Source organism: Aythya ferina (assembly GCF_964211825.1).
Source record: "Aythya ferina genome assembly, chromosome: 6".
NCBI classification, from domain to species: domain Eukaryota; kingdom Metazoa; phylum Chordata; class Aves; order Anseriformes; family Anatidae; genus Aythya; species Aythya ferina.
The window spans coordinates 17,798,504-17,822,512 of NC_140303.1; the positions used below are offsets into that span (position 1 = coordinate 17,798,504).

A 24,009-nucleotide genomic window follows, 5' to 3' on the forward strand; every position below is an offset into this window, starting at 1 on the left:
AAATAAATCTGTGTTTTTACAACAGCAAAGTAATGTGTTCCCTAAATTCACTAAGCTGATGCAAGCTTTTGTTTATATGTGAAAGTATGGAAATTCTGAAGTGTGAGTGTGCAAATTTGCCTTCTTTGTTGATTATAATACAGAGCCATTTGTAATAAGTTTGAAATCCCTCTTGGAAAAAAAAAAAGGAAAAATCATTACCAGGTGTGTGTTCCACATGTTAAGAAAGAAAAATGAATAGTGTCAAAGCTAAATCACTCACACAGCATGGTTTGAGCATGGTTGTAGTGGAGAGGCAAAAATGTCTGCTTGAGTCATTCTTGAGTTCGCTATTTTATGCAACAAATAGCCCACAATTTTTTGCCTGAATCATACAGGAAGCTTTAATAGGATGCTTATCTGAGTAATTGTTTAAAGTGCAAGCTGTCTCGAGACTCAGTTTCCTGAAAGACCCAGAACTTGTTTTTTTTTTCTTTCTGTAATGTGCAAAATGTGTTATGTAATTGATGAAAAAGACACTTAAATATGGAGATTTTGAATTAAGGGATGGAATGAACATTGTGAATCTTTACACATTAAAATAGGGAGGTAGAGTAAAAAGTTCTTGAGATATTTTTGTTTCCTGATAAAAACAGTCATTTGGCTTCTTTCTGTTTGCAATGAAGCTTATTGCTTTAACAAAAAATAACTAATGTATTTTGCCTTGGGTGTTCCGTTTGAGGCTTTTTTTTTTCCCCCGCTTCCACTAGATTACTTACAGTCTTGATTCTCTTACCTGTTCCTTTTCCAAGGAAAAATGTTATTTGTATACATAAATACAGAATTGCCCAGCAAGCTTCAGGTCTCAGTCTGAAGCCCTGTGCCTGTACATGGTTTGGTGTATTTTTCTTTTCCTTCTGGTTTGAGATGGAAATGAACTTAATCTTGTAAGGATTGAGTTAATTTTGTATGTTTGAAATCAGAAATGCTTAGGAGCTCTGGGTCTTGTTTTATCCTTTCAGCTATAGCAAAAAGACAATCTTCCCCACTGGGGTGGTGATCGTGAGCTACACAGTAGGAGTTAATGTAAAATAACAGTCACACTTTCAATACTATCTCAGTGGGAACATCATGAGAAATGTATGGAAATAAAGTATTAGTGAAGTTTTCTCCTTGATCAGCGTTGTGTTTCTTTTCTTAGGTCTCTCTTCCATGGCTTTCATGTTTCCTTAAAAAGCTAGGGAAGAAAGTCAGCATGCTGTTTGTCAATTGCTGCCTAGATGAATGTCTGTAGTTCTTATTCTCTGTAGGGCTGGCGTGGAATTCAGGTGCAAGATAATTGCATTGTGCTACTGTGCACTATGAGATGGTAAATATTTTTTCTTTATTTGTGTTATAAGGAGTGGGTGGTCATTCTTTCAGGATGGAAGTCGTGTGATAAAGATGTGCAGTGACAGTCATCTGTTGTTGTGCTTGCATGTTACTGTAGGAGTGCTGTTTTGCTTGGGGTAGAGTGAAACTAAGTGCATGGCACAAGTACAGAAAGAAAAGAGTCTGACAACATATATGGCAGCAATTTTAATCTTCAAATACAGATATATACGTAGAAACATATAAAGTAGTAAATTGTCAGGGTTATCAAATACTGGGAAAGTGTAAATTGACAAAATAATGGACAGTTTTTCTTGGCATAGTGAATGCCACCTGAAATATTTTTGGCACCATTTTATCCAAGAAGCAGTATGGCCTGCCAGTTTGAATGTTAGCAACAAAAAGCTAATCTGATGCTACATCTTGGTGATCATATCCTAGCCTTTTGTCTGTTGTGACTTGTGGACTGGAGTGTACCTTCCCAGACATAGATCCAGACTTAGTGGAGGTTGGTGGAGCTGCCATGGAGTCAGTGATATGTGGAGCCCATATATCATTCATCCAAGGTGATTAAAAGCCACTCAGTCAAGAGTCCTGTCTAAAACATACATGTATCTTTTTGGGTACTCGTCATCATCTCTGGCATGTTTGAAAAAATGCAGATTTAGTTTTTTTAAAGTTGTTTCTCATTTACCATTTTTATTCTTAAAGATACTTTTTTTTCTTCATCATCTTCTTTTTCCTAAAAATTTCTGCTCTTTTGCAGCTTGTCATTTACTAGTGTTCAGGCTGCAGTTTTTGGCATGGCGAGGACCCTAGTCAGTCTGTGTCAAAATTCATCCTTCTATTTCTGTGAACTTACTCTGCCTAGTCTGTCTAAGTTAATATTGTATCCTAATGTTCAGAGTTCGCTCCTGCTCTACTTCCTTCAGCTGCTTAGCTTACTCAATGACCTGTATTGGGTTATTGATAGTTTCAATTGTCTCTGTGTCACTGAAACTTAAAATTTCATGCAACTGCTTAGCAAACAATCATCAGTAGGAGTCACTTGTAATATAGTTATTCTATATAATTTTGGTTATATGTTGCCACAACAAAATGTATCTGTTTACTTCAGCACTGAGATTTTTATGAAAACCAGTAAACTCAATACACTAATAACTAGTTTATGCCTAGTAAATGAAATGTTTCTCTGTGCTTTTAACTACAAATAAATTTCATGAACTTGCATGTCATTTTTGTGACACTTAAAATAGAGGGGGGGTGGAAAGTAGTGTTTGAGCATCAAACCAATTTCTAAAGAAACAGTGTGCTTTAGTGATTTTCTTGGGGATGTGAGCAAGTTGTCTTAATTATTTCACAACTGCATTTTCAGTTGTGTCAGGAAGAGTTGTCTTTATATGCTTCTCTAAAGAAAGTTTGTCTAATTGGGAAGAACAAATGAATCTGAAAATTGTGATGCTGATCTTGGTGCAGGGGTAATGGGAGGGTATGAATGATGAAAGCTGGATGAAGTAAGTTTGTTACCAGGAAAGCACTGTACATGGTGCTGCATAGTGCAATAGGACATATATGTAGTAAAAACAAGCATGAACTCAGAGATACTTAGGGGAAGATGGCAGTTGATGCTTTGTGTGGGCTAGAAGAGGAGCTTGTAGTTCTGGCATGCTGCTGATAGCCAATAAAACACTGAGGAATAATCACAACAAAAAGTGATTTATAACACAATGGAAATGAGATGAAGGTAAGAAGGGAATTGGAGACAAAAAGAGCAGAAGCGTTTCCATTTGTAGGCTAGACTTGTTCATTTTGGCTGTTGGATGTTTTTGCTTTAATTGAAGACGTTCTAATGGCACGCTAGTGACAGTGGCATAAGGTGTTTAATGATAATATACATGGTAATTTAAGGTAGACTACCCAAAAGTGGGTGAGAGTACCAATCTTATTCACACTTTCTATATCTGAATGATAGAGCAAAAAGATGATTTACGTGTAAATTAATTGTACTTTAGTGGAGTTGGGGAAATAAGGCTTTTATGTGAATTATTTCTGTATCCTTCGTTGAGATTTCATTTTGATTTCTTTATTTTTTTTTATGAGGAGGAGGAAGATATACTTGTTTATAATCTTATGCATTTTTCATGTAGATATTTATTTTTTCCTTGTTTTTTACAGTGCTTTGAATTTATTACGTGTAATGACCTGATTCGTGATTTTGGTGTTCTGTACTTTCTTCAGAAGAGTATAAAAGTGCTTTGGCCAGTGTGCTTTCTAGTGAAATGTTGCAATTGATTTTCCCTGCTTGGTGACTTCAATTTGTTGTGTTTCAGAGCTGTGGAAATTAGCTGCAGTAGAATGGAAGCGTCAGTAATATTACCCATTCTGAAGAAAAAATTGGCATTTCTTTCAGGTACAGTTTGTTTTCCTCAATCTGTTCCTTTCTGCATTATATGGATGGGATTTTTAGTTTGCTTTCTTCTATTTATTGGATGTTTGTAATGGAAATGAATTATAGGCCAGCACATTGTCATATTTCAAAAGCATCTATGTACATTTATTATCTAGTAGCCAAGCTATTGTAGTTGGCATTTAGCACTTGTTTACACTGTAGCCTGTAACTCAACTCCATGAAGCTGATGTCATGAAGTTGCAGCACATAAGTAAAAGAATGATAATTTAGCAGATGTCCAAGAATAATACTTCTTGTTTTGTAAGTGGTGTTAAAAATGCAGGTGGTTAGTTTCAGGATTTCCTTTAGAAAACTTTTCCTTCCTTGTCATCCTTGTCGTTTTTCCAATGTAGATGGAAGCAGAATTAGCCAGGCATTGCCACACTTTGATTTTCTTACCACCTAGTTAATTCAGGCAAGGTTGAAATGACTGTTCTTTTATGTATTCTAACTTCTTGAGTCTTGGATTAAATGTAACTTTCTCACCTCCACAAGCAAAATAAAAACAAAAGGGAATGCTTGAAATGATGAATTGTATTCTTTTCCTGATTTCCATGCTGTTACAGATAACTGTCTTAGTTGTTGGTGTTTGAATGTCTGCTTTAGGGAAGGTAGTTAATTTGTAGAAAACACCTCAACTTTACAAATTGACAAGTATTGCAATAATTAAATCTTCTGTTTTATTTTAGCCAGTCTATTTTAACCTGCCAATTCACTTGAGAAGGGAAGGGTATTCCTTTTTAAATAGTTTTTAATTGAATTTGCTCACTGTCCGAAGGAACTTGAAATCAAACAACTAATTTAAAAAAAAAAAAACAAAAAAAACCAGCATATGTTTGCAGTCTGGAATAGCAGGTAACTTCTTCAATAGTATCAGTAGATGCATAGTATGGTTGGGTGTTCAGCATTGTACTACAAGGAAATTCTCATTAACTAGAGTGCCTGTGCAGCTTGGCCATTAAAGCTGCCTGATCCACTTTGAAATATAGATGTACTTAGGTGAAAAGTAATTTATTGAGTACCAGGTAAATGCTAGCAACCTTTCTGAACTTATGTAATAGGCTTGACCTCTTTGGAATTGCATAGTATTAATGAATGTTTTAATTTAATAAATGGTAAAGATTCATGCATTAGTTCTCTTAAGCATTCTTTAGTATAAGTAAAGGAACACAGCAGACAAACCAGTTTATTGTGTCTCTAAAGCAATATTATTCACTATAGTTTCATAAATAAAGCCATGATTTAAAATAAAAAAAATATATATTTTAGGGAAAAGTTCTCCGGTGTTTGTATGTTGAAGCCTCTTACTTTTAAATTATGTGGATACAAATGTTGGCACTGACTTCTTTTTCTGGAAGCAGAACACAGTTTCTAGTGGAACAGTGTCTCTTCAGGTTTGGAATTCATGGTGGTGTGCAGACAAAAGAAACAACAAAACAAAAAACACCACCAACAAAAAGAACCACTTGGGTGCAAACTAAATTATGGAATTTCACTTTTCACTTTTTTAGTTGCTTTCTTTAGCTTACATGTTTGTTTTTTTTTTCAGTTCTCAGTTTGTAAACTGTACCACTTCTAAGTTAAGACACACGTCATGGTGATTTGCCATGATTATTTTTTTTGGTTTTAGTTCTAAGCCTAAGGACTTAGCCTGAGAGTAGTGCTTCTTTGTAAGACAAAGAAATTCCAAGTTTATTATGCCTAAAATCATAATTGGATTTTGTGTTTCTCTCTTAGCATTGTATTCTGAATGTGGTAGTGAATGCTTATGGAATCAAATATTTAGAAGGATGTTAAATGTCATACAGCTAAGATAAAAGAGCAATTAACTTTTATTCAATTTAATAGTTTTTGTTTGTGTTAATATGGGCAAATGTAGACTGTGTGATAACCATCATTTCTTAACTGGTACTTTTAGGGTAATGTTTCTTTAAATCCTCAGTTTTTCAGTATTTCTTTTAAAACTAAAATTTTGAGTCAAAATGATTTTTATATGGGTAAAAATGAGTTAGCTTTTATATAAATCACTGGCTATCCTACACTGAACAAAAGAAGTGTTTTTTTCTGGGTTCATCATATGCTGTTTTAATCTAGGTATAAGAGTGAAAATTTCTGGGTGGCTAGTATTTTACACAAGTAGACTTCATGTGATAATTCTAAATTTTGATTTGTAAGGCCTTTTTCAACACTGGAGTCTTTCAAGTCTGTAAACTAAATATGAACTACTATTAATTGTTAACTTTCTTTGTGTGGATTGGTGCTAGTCTCATGAATCCAGAAATAGCATGGAGAAGAGCAAGTCTTTCAGCTGTGAATCAGCCATGACAAGACTAACTTTGCATAAATTCAAGAACACGTTTCTGCAAACCATCGCAGTCCACACTGCATATAACTTCAATGAAATGAACATCTTTAGGCCTCCACCTCAAGATCGCTCATAAGTTCATGGGAGGTGGTGAATAGGGAGCATTAGATACCACACCTACAAATCCAGAGCTGCTGCCATGGCATGCATTGCTCAGCATGGAGTTTCTGACTCTGGAGGTCAGATCAAGGCCAACTTTCAGTTGTTCCTTACAGAAATGCCTTCATAACTTCTGGTGTTATTACTTTTCTTATCATGAGCTCATTCAGTTTGATCACCAGCTTCTGTCCATTCTGTGTTTTTAATCTTTATGGTTATTTGTGAAGTTTTTCTTTACTGTGTTAGTTTTTCATACTGTTCCATCTTGATGCACCTAAGCTGTTTATGAAATTAGCTGTTGCAATTTTCAGCTTTTAGTTTCAACCATTTTTTTCCAAATTCTTAAAAAATTGCTGTCCTCCTGCCTTTCAGAACTTTTAAAAAAAAAAAAAAAAATCACAGCTTTTTGGGTAAGGAAAGACCAAATGATGCCCAACCACATAGGGAAAGGCTTCATTCTTCATTTTAATGTTCTGTTTTTTTTTTTTTTTTCTTGTTGAGATAGCTAACAAGCTATTGTTGAATCAGTATGGCTTCTGAGGTACTGTTTTACATCCACATAGCATTTTCCTCTAATTTGTTGGATTTAATGTGGGTTCACTAACCAGTGTAGACAGTGAGGAGAAATCATTTTTTCCACTCCAAGTGTGCAGATGAGAACAAATCTCCGTTTTCTTTTAAGGATTGAGTTACTTTTCCTTCCTTTTTTTCTTCCCCTTCCCCTATCCATTTTTCAGGCTTTCTGACTGAAAAGGCTTTTGGCCTGAAACAGACAAGGATGAACAGTCTGTAAACAACTGTTTCTTTAAACTTTGAACTCCTTCATGGATTCTGGAGAAAAGATCTGCCTGTTTATCCTGTCTAATGTAGTACCACTCTTTAACTCTTATGTTTAGAAATAGTTATTAAAATCTGTGTTATTGGTTTGCCAACAATTCCTCCCCTCCCTTGATTTCCCCCTTTTTCCCCCCCCTCCCCTCCCACACACACACACACACACACAAAAGAAGGGGAGGGGAAAGGACACAACTGTTGGAATAGACCACCTCTAAAGCAGTAATTTTGAAGATGTGGAGTATACTCACCTGAATAGCAGTAGATCTTCAATACTACTTGTGGAGCTCGGGCAGCTTTGGAAGCAACGAAAACATTGCAATTAAGATGCCAACATATATTGTGCAAACAAACCCTTCATTATCACACCTGCATCTCTAACATTTTGGGGGGAATTCTCAAATTACACCAATTTAGATATATACATATGCAGGCATTACTGTGCTGTACTTGTGTGCTTTGTCTTATTTCTCCAGAGCTGTTGCTCTTTTTTAAAAAAGTTCTGCTTCCTGATTTTGGGGGGAGAGGGGAAGGCAAAACCATGATTTAATGGCTTTAACAACATAAACAGCACATTCATAATTTGAGAATAAAATTCCCCCCCCCCCCCCCCCTCAGGACACAGGAAAAATTACTTTTCTTTCTCATTCCCGATGAAGCTGAGATTGTAACAAGGTCATGACAATTACATGTTTAAAATCTGAAGTTACTAGCTGCCTCCTTGTATGTACTGAAATGGTTCCATGCTTTTGGACTGATTTTTTTTAAAATACATTAATTTTTTTAAAGTTTTGAATAAAATGGAAAAGCCTTTAAAATGATCCAGACTGTGAGAAACTTACTTTGAAGCTGGTTTAATCTAGAGATGGGTATTAGTGTTTTTTAAGTACAAACACCTGGTAATTAAAGCAAAACTGTAATAAGCTATGGAGTCAAGCAGTAGGCCCTTCTGAAGTCTGTTCACATTCATTCATGTTTTTTATTTCATGTGTGAGTTCCCTTCTCCACTTCTCCTTTACTTTTTATCCTGTTTCCCTTGGAACAACAACAACGAATTTAATAAAAATAGTTGGAGTCCGAAATGACGTTTTTTTAGCTGATTATAGACATTAAAAGATTTAAGGCTAGAGAGAAAAAAAATAGATAAGCTGATTTGCTCAAACTAGCAAATACATAAACTAGATAGGAGCTGCTCCAGATTATGTGGAAAGATATAGCACAGCTACCTCTGGCCCATTACTGAATTTAATTCTTTAAGTTAACAGCTATTTAGGGACAAATTTTTTGATCCCAAGGCGTTGTGCATTCAGAAGATCACCAGCCCAATCCCTGTACTTGGAGATGCAGTGAATATGGAAGAGTCTGCTGCATACCTAACTGGTTCCCTTCACACTACAAGATTTTCTGGCTGACTTTTCTGATAGAATAGAAGCACATAGCAGGGAGCTGTGTCAGTATTTATTTTTCATGTCATCTTGTTCTATTAAGTATTTTTGGCTTAACTTCCACTTTAAACTATGATAAAACCCAGTCCAAATCAATTTTGGTTGCTGGTTTATAGACATGTGACTCAAAAGTTGTTTTTTTTTTAGAGCAATCACAGAATATTGGAGTTGGAATGGACCCACGAGGATCATTGAGTCCGATTTCTGTCTCTCTAAAGGACCATCAAAAAAAAAAAGAAAGGAGAGGACCATAGAGAAAATTTCAGCTCTTTAAAAACAAAAACAAACAAACAAAAAACCACAACTTTTTTTCCATTTAAACTATACTTTCCAGAGACTTTCTGGATCCTGTGTAATCAAAAATGACCCAACCCACAGCTGTAGAACGTTCTACTTAAATGTAGTACCTCAGCATCACTTAACAGTTACTAGGTCTTGTCATAGAAGTAAAAATGTGAAGCTAGCACTTTCCCTACTGTTTTCCTGTATTTTTGTAGCTGTTACTGCCTGTATAACTTCTATTAGAAGGGTTTAAAACACATACAAAGATTAAAGCAACTGGCTTGAAGTATTTATCTTAATTGTGAGGTGATTGTTACATGTTTGTAAGTAGGTATGGAAATCTTACAAGTTTGATGCTTGAATTATCAAATTAGAATATATTCCAGGGGCAGCCTGTGTGGTAAAAAGATCCACCTTTGTATAATGGGTGTTCCAGGAGGTCCTATGTTACATTTAGAGCTGCAGTGTGCTCACTCATCTTAGAAGCTTACCATGTTTCTGTCAGGCTGGTAGTGTAGATGGTTTAGGAAATGCTTTGGAAAAAGGAATCTAGATATGCAAAAATAATGCTTTTATAAAACTTGATGTAGGCTGCTGTTTATGTTCAAAGCACTAGATGAAAGACTAACCGGTATGAATGGGATCTATGCTCTGAAGCTTTGGTGATGCATTAAATGTTAGTGAGGTGAATGAATCGTCAAGTCTGAGAGGAGAAACTTCACTTGTGATTTTCACAGCAACTTGAAATACTAGATTTATGGTGTGTTTTGAGACCGTGTAGCTACTAAGTTTTTTGGTTTTGTTGTTTTTGTTTTTAAATTAAATTTTTAATGACTTTTTCACCCCCCAAATAGGAGGGAAGGACAGAAGAAGTGGCCTCATTCTGACAATTCCATTATGCCTTGAGCAGACGAGTATGGATGAGCTGAGTGTCACGCTAGACTACCTGCTAAGCATTCCAAGGTGATTTCAAAGGTGTTTGGCTCAGGGCTACGTGCTTTTCCAGTGATAGGAGGGGTCTCTTGTTGTTTTTCATTTTTTTTTCAATTTGACTTTCAATACAAAATAAATATTATGTAAGTGTTTAAAATGTGATACAATTTGATTTAATTAGAAACATATGTTTGAAAAAAAAACATCTACTAAGGCTTGTCAAAGTTCTTTCATTCTGTATATCTGGCTTTGGTTGTGTTGTTTTTTTTTTTGGTTTGTTTTCCTTATGTATTTCCTCACTCCTTTCTTTGTATATCTTTGGTTATTTATTTCTAATGACAGTACATTTCTAATGACAGTACATTTGAATTGTGTTCTAAATTGAGCCACCATTGAAATTCTTAAGCTTACAAAGGTAGCATTGCAGTTGCTGAATTTACCCACAGTAAATTTTCTCCTCTTTTTTTATTTTGTTATATGCATACTCTCGGTAATCTCTAGAGCTTAACCATGCGCTGAGTTTAAAAATAGATGAAATCTCACTGAAGTTAATGAGTTTATGGAAATGTTTAAAGTTAATACCGCTTAAATGTGTTGAATTATGACTTGAGTGTTGTTCGGTCCTCACTGTAAAATAATTTTTATGTTCTGCTCATATAACTCTGTAAATTTATGACAGTTTTTGGCCCTAGCTTAGCTGCATTTTGTTTCTTAAAATGTAGAGACTGGTCTTTATAGTTGCCTGGTATTTATCTAAAAGGAAAGAAGCCCATCAACTAAATATTTGTTTGTATCCCTTTAAGTATGTTTTTTTTTTTTTTTTTGGAAATAAGAATAATTGAAGAATGTTTAGTGCACTTTGCTTATTGGAATCTACAAATGTGTTAAAAACATGGTTAAATAATCCAACTTTGTTTTGTAGTTAAGGCTGTTGGGGAAAAATAAAAAAGCTCTGGTTAGGGAGAGAGTGTCAAAGAATAAGCTCAGTGTGTTTACAGGTAAAACATCAAAATGTGTATGTTGAACAGCGTTTTAGCTGTGGAAGCCTTAGGGTTTTTCAAACAGCTTGTCTTTTTTTTAAAGTAATGAAAATCCCAAGTTGTCATCCATGCAAGTCATCTCATTGACTTAAGGACTTGGCCACGTTTATGGAACAGATGCAGGCATTGTTGTTCTCACAAGCATTAATTATTCTGCAGTCTCATCCTGCTATATGTTTTTACATATATTAGCGTAAAAATAACTGTCTGAAAATTCAACCAAAGCACTCTTTGTACTCTGTACAAACTTGGAAATCTGTTTGAAAGAAAAGTTCAGTGTTGCCACTTTGAATGTTCTGTTTTTCAGTCGTGGAAAAAATGACCTCTCTTTTATGGTGGCAGTATGGAAAGATTGTTGTCAAAGTTCTATCTATAAAGTAACCTAATGTGTTCAACTTTGAATTTAGTTGTGCATTCTATATATTATAATTGTAACTGTTTTGTTTGAGAACCTGGTCACTAAAGAGACTGCACAATGCTTTTCTATCTTATGTAAATGTCATGGTTTTTTAATTACTTATAACTTTGCCAGATATCATTTCTCAGGTTGAAATTTTTCTATCTTATGTGGTAACTAATGTCAAAAAATACAAACACCTTTCCCTGACCTCTTCTGGCTGCTGCTGTGCTGATGGTCATATCCAGGGGTTGCTGCCACCTTTGAACTCTGAGCTGTTCTTGTTGGGCACCTTGCTACCTGCTTCAGTTAGGAATGAGCTGGCCATCTGCTTGTGTTAATGTACTGAGAGCAAGGAAAGTTTTCACTGTTTTTTTCTCATTCAGTACTTAAAAATTCAAAAGCTATTTCCACTTGTCTTTGCAACTGTTTTTTAAGCAGAGCTTTTGTATGTAGTATGCCTAGACTCAAACCTTCTTATTAGAAAAGAAGAGATGTTCGTTTAAAATATTGTTTTCTAGATCTGTAGGCAAAGCCTCTGTCCTTGTAGAGATTTTTTGTCTCTTCCCTGAACATTTAGACAACTTGTTCAGGGAAGAAATTCAAGGACGCTTAGATGACTTCCTGCTTGGACATGCATCAAATGATATATAGCTTTGTCCTCAAGTCTGCGCCAATTCACAGTGACCTCGTGAAAACTGACATCCCTTTGCCTTTCATAGGAAAGTTTGATTTACAGTTTCATGTCTTTTTGAAGATTTTGTGAAGTTTATAGCAAAGTGGTGAAGTTTATGGTGTAGTTACGAAACCTTTTCAGAGATGCTAAAGTATAAACAAATACTTTTTTTGTCATATCTATTATAATTTTTTAATAATTATTGTGCATCAATATTGAAAATTACTCCTAAGTGAGCAAACGTAAGTTTTGTAAATAGTATTTTCAGAAGTAAACTATATAGCTGTATTTTTCAGTATATTTAAATCCAAAGTCATTGTAGTCTGACACTTGATGATGATTTTTTTTACTTTTTCCTAAGCATTTTTCTTCTTTTTAGTGAAAAATGCAAAGCTAGAGGATTTACTGTGATTGTGGATGGTAGAAAATCTCAGTGGAACGTGGTGAAGACGGTTGTGTTAATGCTGCAGGTAAATCAATTTTTATACATTCATAGTTGACAGATTAGGTCTGTAGATGTAAACCTAGTAACAGTTTTACTGTAGAGGTAATAATTTCTTAATAGAGAAAGACAATTTATGGCCTTTTACAATCACAGAATATGTGCTCTGTACAGGAAGAAACAATCTGAAAAGGGAATGATTTCTTCCCTCAAGTGAGTGTCAAGTTCATTACCAGCTCAAAACATGAGTTTGTAGATCTTTTTCTAAAACAGAGTTTTAGTTTAAAGAATACAGAAGTATGCTCCTGTCAACAGCTATGAGTGGTAGCAATGTCTGCAGGGGACAGTTGGCACTGATAGTGCATCTAAGTAGGCTTTGATGCAATATGTTGTACTAATTGGCTTCCATTGGAATTGACTGTAGTAGTTGATTTTGTTATATGTAATAGTTCCAGTCAAATTATATCCTGGATGCTATTCAAAATAGAGAGGGGAAAAAGTGCAAATTCCTAGATAGAGAAGTTCATAATACATTATCTTATCTCTTCAGAATGGTGGGGTAATGAAAAAGTCTTATTTCTGCTAAACAGTGTAGGTTATTTTCTGGTCTCAGTGGTCAAAGAGAATGTAAGATACAGCACACTGAAACGGAGTAGAGAACTTGGACTTTCATACTGCAATTTTAGTTAAGCTAGTCATTCATGTTTTTCTGTATTAGTACGGCATGGTCTAGTGGTTGGACTTCAGGACTGGGAGTAAAGAGGTTAGATTTGCTTTTCAGTTCTGACACTTTTGCTATGCAGTTTAATGCAATCTAATATTAAGTATGATAGAGCCAACATGGGACACAGATGCAGAAAATTTTGTTTAATTTCTATCTGCAAATGTGAGTTTTTGAATAGATGGTGACACTCGAATGGAATTCAGTTCTGTGAAACAAGAAAGCTAAATCTTGAATGTTTTACTGGTTTCTTCCCCCTCTCACCCCAATTTGTTTTACAGAATGTTGTTCCAGCTGAAGTATCGCTTGTTTGTGTAGTAAAGCCAGATGAGTTTTGGGATAAGAAGGTTACACACTTCTGTTTTTGGAAAGAGAAAGATAGACTTGGCTTTGAGGTATGTAGAGTTTTGTCTTCTTCAGTCAGAAATACTATTTTTGGAATACTAGATAAATGGATGCAAATGAATGTCATCTTAAAATAGTTTTATTTTAGATGCTCAGTGTTTTTTTCCTAATAAACCACTGTTTTCATGTTTTCTACTTGAAAAGAATATTAAATATAGTAATTTCAAATTAGAAATCTTCTCCTCAGCAAGAGGATAAAACTGTATGATACATTTGGCTGATGTTTTGACAGAGAAATTGCTACAGTGTTTAGTGTGAATTTTGTTCATGACTTCTGTACGAGATTGTATAGTGTCACCAAATCAGTAGTTACCATTTTGCAGAACATCTTATTGCTGCTGAATGCCTCTCTCACCTTTGATTTTTTTCTGACATTAACAACAAAGGTTACAGGGTCTTTCAGCTTTCCAAAAACAAGCTGATAGTATTACCTCATGAGGCAGAGTGTGTACAAGAGATTAAAGCCTAATGTTATCAGTTCCATTTTTTATCTTTTTTATCTTTTTGGGAAGTTAATGGAAACTTCACTTTTCCCTATTTTTAGGAAATTACCCGTATCATTTATCTTTCCAACTGTTTTTGTAGCTAATTTGTTTGAACTATGACAGGTTTGCTGGGTTTGCCAAATACTAAAATGCCTGCTTGTTTTGTACAAGGCACTATGAAAGCATCTTTTTTTTTTTTTTTTTTTTTTTTTTATGACAGAGTTTGAAAAGAAAAGATTTTTTGCAGCCTTATCTTACACTGGTAAATTCTCTCAGATTGTAAGATTATAATGTTCTTGAATACTCCTGTTGAAAAGTTATTCAGAGAAAATGAGACTTGGAAATTGGCAGCTAAAGGTTATGTAACTAATAAGTAATATAGTCCTGTATTAGGAAAGAGACTATCATCCAGATAAAACACTGTTAAGTTGTATGATTTTTGTTCTCTTAAGTCTTTTATTATCAGACTTTACATAGAATAAGTGGCTTCGTTTCTTTTTTTAGAAACAATTCCTGCATGTCAAAGTGGTGTGAAGGAGTGGAACAGATGGCATGGGTTCCTATTTTCAGTCAAGTGGCCAATCCCTTTATTTTTTCATTTTTTTTTTTTCATTGCATTACTTCATTTTCATTCTTGTAATGTGCTTTAGAGCCTTATAAGTACCTACATCTTATAAGTCCTACATCTTTGTCTTCAGGATGTTTACCTTACAGAATAAGGTCGTATTTTCAAGTAGTTCGTTAAAGACACTTTGAAAAGTAGCCCAAATACAATAGAGCAATGCAAAGAACCTTGGAAGACCTGTCTATATTTCAGACAGCTAGGTGTTTGTTAACAAAGGTAATAAGGTAATAAAGGTAATTAAGTGCCTGAAGTTAAGGGCTGGAAGTGGTTCCAACTGTGATAATATTGTGACTTAAGGTACAGTTGCATTCTCCTGGGTTTCACAGATTCTGTTTACCTTCACCTAAATCCCTTGAGGGGACTGGCAAGGGGGTGTAGTCAAGGTTTCTGTCTTGAAGTTCAGCAATTAGCAGCTCAGTCAGCATAGTCACAAACAAGATTACCAGAGCAAAAAGAGATGAGTAGGTGATATCCACCTATTATATGCTAGTCAATTGTTTGTGGCACGTCCAAGATGAGCATTAAAAAAGCAACTGAAGCAACCATCTGTACTAAGAAGTTTATTATTTTAATGCTAGGGCACCAGAATTCATAGTTTTCATGGATTTTACAAAAACAGATATAGCAGTTATACATTTTTTAAATAATCAAAATGGCATTTATTTAAATGCATCTTTCTTCCTCTGCACATATCTTTTTCTTTTTTTTATTTTATTTTTTATTTAAACTGGAGCTGATGGGTCCTATGCTTTAAAAACCCATGCCAAATCAGAGAATTGTCTCTGTGGAGCTAGGGTACATAAGCCTGTGTTTAGTTCACTTTCTGAATTCAGTTCTAAAGAAAGGTATGTTGAAAAATACCAGGTTTTGTGTATCTATTAGTCTCTTCTCTAGGATGCAAAAAAGGTGATGTGTTATTGCTATGAGCCCAGAAGGGCAATGAGTAGGCAAAACTGTTTGTGCTGGAAAGTGAAGGAGAGGGTTATTGGGAGTGGAGCTGACATTCTGGTGGGTATCTAGGTTCTGCTTTCTGCTATTGGGTTTCTAGTATTCCAGATTTTCTGTATGATACTGGCCAGATAAATATTTAACTTGTATTTCTCTACCTTAATGCTTAATCAAATAGCGTTTCAAACAATGTTTATCATGAAACAGTAGGATTTTTGTTCTTAAGAGGAGAAGTCTTTTTCTTTACAATTGTGGCAGTGAATCACTGTCAGACCTGGTAGTTGGGTAGTTATGTTTAGTCTGTTTAAAGTGCCATAGTTATTCTTGAAAAACCACCAGGAGAGTAGTTGAATCCTTATTTCATTTTTCTGCAGGAGCTGAATTTGCTGAGGAATGAGCACAGCTAACTTGGGGGTGAGGGGGCAAAGATGAATCAGATTATTTGGAAAACAAGTAGGATTCATATTTGCTTTTCAAACAACAACAAAAAAGAAAAAAGAAAAACAAGAAACACATTACTGCTTTTTACACAAAGGCTGCCTTCAGCATATTGTGAAAAATGAAAATAGGAGTTCTTTTGGTTTAGATTTTTCCATGGGTTGAAGTGCAAAGTTATGCTCACAATCTCTGCCTTGTTCATTGAAGATTCCTCTGTGTTTTCCAAAGCTGTTTGGATATGTAAGCTGTAGGCATAATAGATCATCAAGAATCCATCCACTAAGAAAATGATTCTAATGGTGAATCACAGAATCTTAGAATATCCTGGGTTGGAATAGATTCACAAGGATCATCAAGTCCAACTCATAAGTGCATAGGACGTTACCAATGTTTGGTGATAATCAAACAGGCTGTGACAGGGGATGAGCTTTCTGGTCTTCTGAGTGTTTCCTGGCAGAATTTTTGGAACACGGACAAAAACCCCTCTACTTAGGCCTATTTGAATGGAATATGTCCAAAATTACCAACCTGTGGCCAGATAACTGATCAGCTTTTTGCATGCATTAATAATGTTCTTTTAAAATGAAATCATACATTTTAAGAATGATAGATTATTTTGATGTGCATTTATTAAAATTTGTAGTCGAGGCAATGGTGTTCTGTTCATCTTGAGTAAGTACCTTCATATACTTTTGGAGAAGCTACATTTGTAGTCAGCTACCTTGTAATATAACAAATTGGAACAGAGAAACGTTACCATACATATTTAAAATTCTGTGCATAAGTGTTCTGGCTGTTGCATTTCTATCGCTTTCACATAACACCAAATAGCTATGTCTATTCTCTGGGAAATTCAGCGTGTTTTTAGATTTACAGTTTTATGTAAATGTCTTTTAGTAATAAGAATACTTTTTTTAAGGGATGACACCAACTATTCTTTTAAACTAAATCTAATTTTTAAGAACTCTAGCTTTTAAGAACTGAGATTAAAAGGGGTTAATCCCCTTACAGTGCTTCTATATCTGTTCCTCAGTATAATTTTTTTGCCCTGATGATAGGTATAGAATATTATTATTCAATTTGTTTAGATAATTTTCTTAATTTATCCCAGAACTGGAAAGTATTATTCATTGATATGAAGCTATGAAGATCAATACAGATACTTACTCCATTCAGAACATCATATCCTTGGATCACATTAGTTTAAATATTGTATTCTCGAGGAATATGTTTATGTTTTTTGAAATGTCACCATTTCATTTTAGATTCAGTAGCATAGCTGTTGTGATGTCATATGCTTGAGTTGCAAGTAACTTGTAACTGAAATTTTACACCAGCTTGTCTTCCAGTAGTTTTTGGTTTTGACTCTGTAAATGGCATTTGTATTAAGGAGCTTTTTTATTCCCTAAAGGAAGCTTACATGGATGTTTTTATCATTTGGGGGGTCCTTTTGCACATCCTATTGAATATTCAGAAGTTTCCTTTGCTGATTTTGACATCTGCCTCCATCTGGTTGCAGAAAATTGATGAAAACAGTTGGGGAAAAAAAAATGGAAATGACATAGAGGGAGAGGTCAGCTTTGTACAAACAGTATTCAGAGCTCTTGCATTATTAGAGATTAGTGTTAATGGCACCGTTGCATCAATCAAAATCATGCTACTAGAAAAAAGTTACTGTAGTGTCCAGAGGAATAAAATATAGCACTTGTACTTTTCCCCAAACAATTGTCTGTATTATTTCTGAAAAGACTTTAACAATGTTTTGGCAGGCCAATATTGTCGATTAGAGTAGAACAATGATGAGAGGTGTTACCACTCTTACAGATTATAAAAAGAAGTGAGTACAGATGGTGATCAGTACCAAACAGGACACACTTGAAACCTGTTACCAGTCACCTTACTAGCTGTCACTTTGTCAGAAAGGGTGGGCCGAGTGGGAAAGGAAACAAAGACTTAAGGATTCAATACGTAGTACTTTTCCCAGTCTTTGAAAGATCCTGTCTTACCATCTGTACAGACGTATTCATTTTTCCCTTAGGAGATTTAAGCTGTTCACATTATAGTCTGCTGTCCAAAGGTTTTTGCTTGGGATTGAAAAAAAAAATTTCTAAAGCCAATGTAATAAGATCACTTTGGAAAAGGAAAATCAGTCAAGTTGCAAGCAAACAGTGGGATACTTCTATTTTTATAACTGTAAATTGTCTTTGTTTATACCTGTGTCTTAACCAGTATTCAGAGCTGGCAATAGAGATAATAGCAATGGGAAGCCATCACAGAGAATGGCAGTCTTCACAGAGGAAAGAAATTAATGAAGATGTTCTTTGTATTCGTTATGTTAAATTGTGAAATACAGATGCAAAGAGGATAGAACGCTAATTCATAAAGAAAAATAGTCAGAATGTGGTGATCTGCTATTAATTTTCACAGAAGGCCAAAGACTGTGATCAGATTTTGAAAAAGTTTTAGGGATCTGACATCAATAGTTTGTATGCTCTAAGTGCTGGCCTTACAGTAGAATTATCTAGAATAGTAAGTAAAGATAGTCTAAGACAATATTCTATTAGTGTGTCTTTGAGAAGGGTCTTATCTGTTTTACAACATCACACCTTCCAGTTTTCAACCTTTTTTTTTTCTTTCCTCTTAGCCCATGTTCAAGTAGAGATCTGTGCTAGCTAACTAAAAGAGCAATTCAGAGAAAGTTACTAATGTAAAGCAAATGGAGGGAGTTAACATTAACACTGTCACTAGTCTAATTCAGTACAAGAGCTAAATTCTGTTGAGGAACCTCCCTTCTGCTTCTACTTCATTAAAATTTCAAATGATTGCTTTCCTTTTTTTGAAGTTTTCAAACAGGCTTACTGCAGTTGTCTGAAATAAGCCAATAACTCCGTTAGCTCAAAGTTTTTGAACTGTAGGGAATAAATGTTTTTTGGAGCAACAACATAAGTTACAACAAGACTTCTTATTGGAAGTTTTGTCATCTTCAAAATTTTGCTAATAAGATGCATGTGAAGTTTGTGTTCTTTGATCAAATCCTACTTGTGGGGGGTGGATGGGGAGAAAGATTTTTATCTCATGTTGCTAATATTTGTTACATGAAGGTTTTGCTTTGCTAGAAAAGATTTTTTTTTAATGTCTCCATGGAACAAGTTTGTAAAGTGTATCCCCTGGTCTTACCCCTCCTTTGAAGTATTTCAGTAAAATACTCACACATAAGCAGTCTCAGTGCAGTCCATCCTTTTATTGAGGCAGTTTTCTTTTTTTAGAAGTGATATTTCAGTGGTATGAACCAGCCACTTTATTTACATTTGTTTCACTTCTGAGATGTCCTGAATGAGTAAATTAATTTTATTTTTTTTATTAACTAAGAGGCATGGAAACAGAATGTAAAAATTACTTAAACTATATGTTCAGCACATTTGTACAGTAAATAGTGGTGCTTAACTTGTGTGGCATAAAGGACTACGAGAGTGTACTGCAAATATTTTTACTGCAAGAGAATACTGCAAACACTTCTAAGTACTTTGCAGCGTGATATCCTGCTACTAAGTTCACTAAAAATAGATCATGTGAAGTATGGCTTAAGATGCATCAGTTACCACAAAAACAGGCAGGAACTATGTTTATTTCTCCTGCTATACATAAACAAGCTGGTACAGGTGATTCTGGTAAAGGATTATTCATGAGATGTAAGCTGCATATCAAAACTACATGCCTGGTTTAGGTCCCAGTTAATTGCAACCAGTCATAATTGATATAAGTGTTTAGCAGTAAGAGGGTCCCTTCTTGTGAATCACAGAGAAGTTCTGTTCAGTACCTCTGGACACTTAGCACAACTTGTCAAGTACTTAAATATAAACATTGCCTACACCTGTACCTAAAATTTCTTCTATTGTTGCAGGTTATTCTGGTATCTGCTAACAAACTGACTCGGTATATTGAACCATGCCAACTAACAGAAGATTTTGGAGGAACTCTCACCTATGATCACATGGATTGGTTGAATAAGAGGCTGGTTAGTTTTCTCTTTCTTTCAAATGTCTCATTCTTGATCTATGAATTTTTATTTGTGTAGGAACTGCTCAGCACATAGATTTTTCGTATGCATAGAATTGCAGTTCAAATGGATGAATGTATGTAATTACTAACACTGGATTTTACTCAAGGGTAATTAAGCTAAAGTAATCAATTTATTGAATTAGCTTGTTCCTTACTGAAGCTCTTTTACACCATCAGAGCCTGAATGTATGGTATCGTGGCTGCAAAGGGAAACTTTTTGCCTACTCATAGGAGAAGTCCCAAGCAAGGAGGAAATATTTGGACTCTGCAGGTGTTTTAAAGTTTTCTTATTCCTCAGTTACTATGGACTGAGAGCCTGTATATATGCTGCCCTACACTGAAATCTCTGTCAGTGCTGTGGATACAGGGATGCAGTAAACATCTAGGAGCAAATACGCCCCTAAATCATTAATATACACAAATTGTTACAGCGACTGTAGGTGCACATAGCACTGCAGAATGTTTCTAATCAGTTCTCCACTGTTACTTGTTTTCCAGTTACTTGAATCTTCAATACAACATTTAATCTTGAAAGAAACTGTTCTCCTGTGCAATGTGTTCTTCAAATGTGTATCCCCCTCTAGGGATCTATAGGTGGGATTCTGGACATAAATTCTCCACAATGCTTTCCAACTCCAACTGCCCAAAGCCTTCAAAAGTACCATGCAGCCAATCTCATAGCAGAACTTCCCCTGAAAAAATCTGAGGGCTATACCTTTTTCCCCATCTGGGTCTTAGTAAATTGAAATGCGGGTGTTCAGACCCAAGGGCAGAAGGACAATCTACTGTGCTGCTTTTTTCTGTTAGACTTTCACGAGGAGCAGTATGTGTGCATAGACTAGGGCAAGGCAGCTTGTTTCTGTTCTTCCTGAAACCAAGAGAGTCTGGACACATGTTGGGGCAGAGGGAGGGGAAGGGATATTGAATATCTTCGTCGTCTTTCATTTTTTTTTGTCTGGTATATACAAATGTGGCTTCTACTTACTTCTGACGTTCACAGAGTTCATAAGCACAGTATTTCCACTGTAGCTGGGACTTCTGTTTTAGTTCTGGGGATTTTTGTTTTATAAACCACTATCTTATAAATAAGCTTTTAAGAGCTGTCCACCTCTTGTCCTTCATGTTTTTTCCTGAAATTTAACTGGTCTTAAATTTCGTTAAATTTAAATTCTTAAAATCGGTTAAGGAAACTTCAGCTCTAGACCATGAATTAATAAATTATGAACACGAGAAAGACCTGAAAGTTACTGCCTATGTCAGTTCTGGTACCAGATCGTGTCTGGTTCTGTTAAAGCTCTGTTCTAGAGGAGTCATTTGAGCAGTACCCAATGTCTGACTAAACAGATCCTGCTATCTATACGTACTCCTACACTTGAAGCAACTGATTAGGAGCATTTTTTAATTCATAACTACTACTCCTTTTATATCAGTTATTTATTACACTATTGCTCTTATTTGTAGCAGTGAAAAACTGTCATCTTCACAAAGGTGGTTATTTTAATCCGTTCAAGCGAACTCTCAGATGTTTTTATAACATTCATTCAGAATTATTCTTAAGATTTACTTAAAGATTGAGGCTTAAATGAAATGGTGGAATATATATATCCATAAGGGCTTCCAGGTTTTGCAAAAATTAAAGATTTGTCAGTGTTTCAGAATTTATCCCTTTTTCATTATATTCAGTGTTCTATTTCTTATTTTCCTAAGGAATCTTAGCGCTCCTAAGTGTTCCATGAACAAATCTTTTTATTTTCAGCCATTTTTACTGTGCCATCTGAATGCTGGGCAATAATATAAAAGTTGAAGTATATTATCAGAACTAGCAGATAAATTTGTAGTGATGCCTTCAAATACTGTCACTTAAAATTGTTTTTCTAAATGTAAAACATGTTTTATTTAGGTATTTGAAAAATTCACAAAAGAATCAACATCCTTACTAGATGAGCTTGCTCTAATTAACAATGGAAGTGATAAAGGAACTCAAGAAAAAGAGAGGTGTGTGGTTAGCTTCTTGAAATTAATGTTTTTGATATAAAATTTCATTGGAATTCAAAATGATATTGAAAATGTAATAATGTCTTAAATGTCATACAAAATATGTAAGGAAGTTTTCAAAGTTTAAAATACAGACTACAGAATTTGTGATGTATGGATGCTCGCTTGGCTATTGACTGCATATAGCTGCACTTCTGATTTGATAAAAATGAGTACAAAAAGTGAGAATTTTATGACTGGCTGTTTTTGCTGATACTTAGAATCAAGATGGGGGAGAGGGATTTACTCCCAGTACTTTGCTTTCTAATAAGTAGTTGTGTAGCAGATGTAAACAGGCTCCAAAAGAAACTAAAGGACTATAAGATTTTTTTAACGTGTGTTACAGAACACATCTATACAATGTCAAAGGCAAGCTGATGTTTTCAGTTATTTCCTATGACTTTGATAAATGATAGCTCTTTCTATAGATTTACAAAGAGCTTGTTTAGTTAAGGAATTAGGCTGGGATGCAGGATATTTGTATTTCGTTTTATACTTTGTTGGAAGTCTCTTATGACAGACAGTGCACAAGCTGGTGGGGCTATGATCTTGTTCAGTTATCCTTGCTGGCAGGCCACATTTAAGTACAAAGCTGCTGCCTCTGTTACGCAGTTCTGTAAACTATGAATGCAGCTGTTTGTCACTTGATCTGTTCTTTACCTATTTTGTAGTATGTAATGTATTAGTTCTTTAGGGTATGAAGGAAGGAGAGGTGTGGAGGAAAGTAACATACAGTCTCTTAATGCTTTGTGGTAGCTCCAGTGTTGGTTGAAGCCTTGTAGTGCTACTGTATTAGAAATGAATGATTAATAATGTGTTTATTACTTTATTCAAGATCAGTAGATTTGAACTTCCTTCCATCAGTTGATCCTGAGACGGTACTGCAGACAGGTAAGTTGAAAAATGATCATGTTGGTTAATAAAGTTCATTATTCATTTTCATGCCCCACATGAAAGCACAGAGGGCGTGATAACTATCTTAACAAACATCTCAATGTAATAAACTTATCAATTAATGTAATCTTTAGATTAAAAAAGAAATCTTAGGAAATACATGGAAGAACTCCAAATGATTTGTCTGTTTAAAATAGGTTTTAGTAGTGCTGATACCATCTTCATGGTGTTACCATAAATTAATAGGTTTAATTTGAGAATACATTGCTTCTAGATGAATCTAATATGTTGACCTTATGTAATGAATTAATCTCAGTAGCTACCAAATGGCTACAACACACATAGCATATTACACAACTCAGATAATTTGCATCAGCCTTGTTCTGAGTTGGCGATCTGTAAAAGTGAAACATAGTCTTCTGACTCTTCACTGCTTGGAATCTCCCCTGAACCTTAAACAATTACTTTTCTTTGAACAAATTTTTTTTCAGGTGGATTTCTTATTCACCATAAAGCACAGTGGCACTGTCGATTTGGAGTAGAAATTTGCTTAAAGATTTCTGCCTTTCTAGAGTGTTAAGTAATGAACCATGTTAAGATGGTGATCAGAGTCTGAGGAGTGCTCAGAATCCTTCTAGCCTCCTACAGTGCAATGTGTGAGTCATGTAATATATGCTACTGGGAACTGCTGGCTCTGCATGCACTCTGTGCTAAGTTTTAGCTTATTTAGATGTAGTAGAATATTGTTTGAGTTAAAAGGTTTGTAGTTCCATTGTAGTTCCTTTCTGGAGTCTTTAAAGCTTTTAAAATACAAAGTGTCTGTAGACAATGTCAGTATATTTTAGTCTGATTATATATTCGCCTCTAATGGTAAGATGTTTGGACAAAGCATTTCAATTTGTTGAATAGGTGGCTCCTAAGGAAGTTTGGAAACACTGTCTATTTTCTTAATTATTGCATAAAAAATTGTTGGAGCTTTTAAAATTTAGTAACTTTTGTCAAGTCATGGGAGTTCCCCACAGATAACTGTACTTTCTTTTTTTTTTTTCTCAGTTCCACTATATTGAAAGTTAGATAATATATTTTTT

The 24,009-nt window shown here is 34.9% G+C and overlaps 1 protein-coding gene across 2 annotated transcripts in view; it reads left to right on the top strand.

The window, feature by feature from the left end:
• The window catches only part of SESTD1 (SEC14 and spectrin domain containing 1), a 54,099-nt gene that overhangs the window by 9,866 nt on the left and 20,224 nt on the right, over positions 1–24,009 (top strand). For both annotated transcript variants that reach the window (XM_084524126.1, XM_084524127.1), the window contains exons 2-8: positions 3,681–3,760; positions 9,679–9,787; positions 12,250–12,340; positions 13,315–13,428; positions 19,836–19,949; positions 21,894–21,988; positions 22,863–22,918. In XM_084524126.1, the coding sequence (XP_084380252.1) occupies positions 3,706–3,760; positions 9,679–9,787; positions 12,250–12,340; positions 13,315–13,428; positions 19,836–19,949; positions 21,894–21,988; positions 22,863–22,918 (634 nt within the window). In that variant the 5' untranslated portion in view covers positions 3,681–3,705. The remainder of the gene's footprint in view (positions 1–3,680; positions 3,761–9,678; positions 9,788–12,249; positions 12,341–13,314; positions 13,429–19,835; positions 19,950–21,893; positions 21,989–22,862; positions 22,919–24,009) is intronic.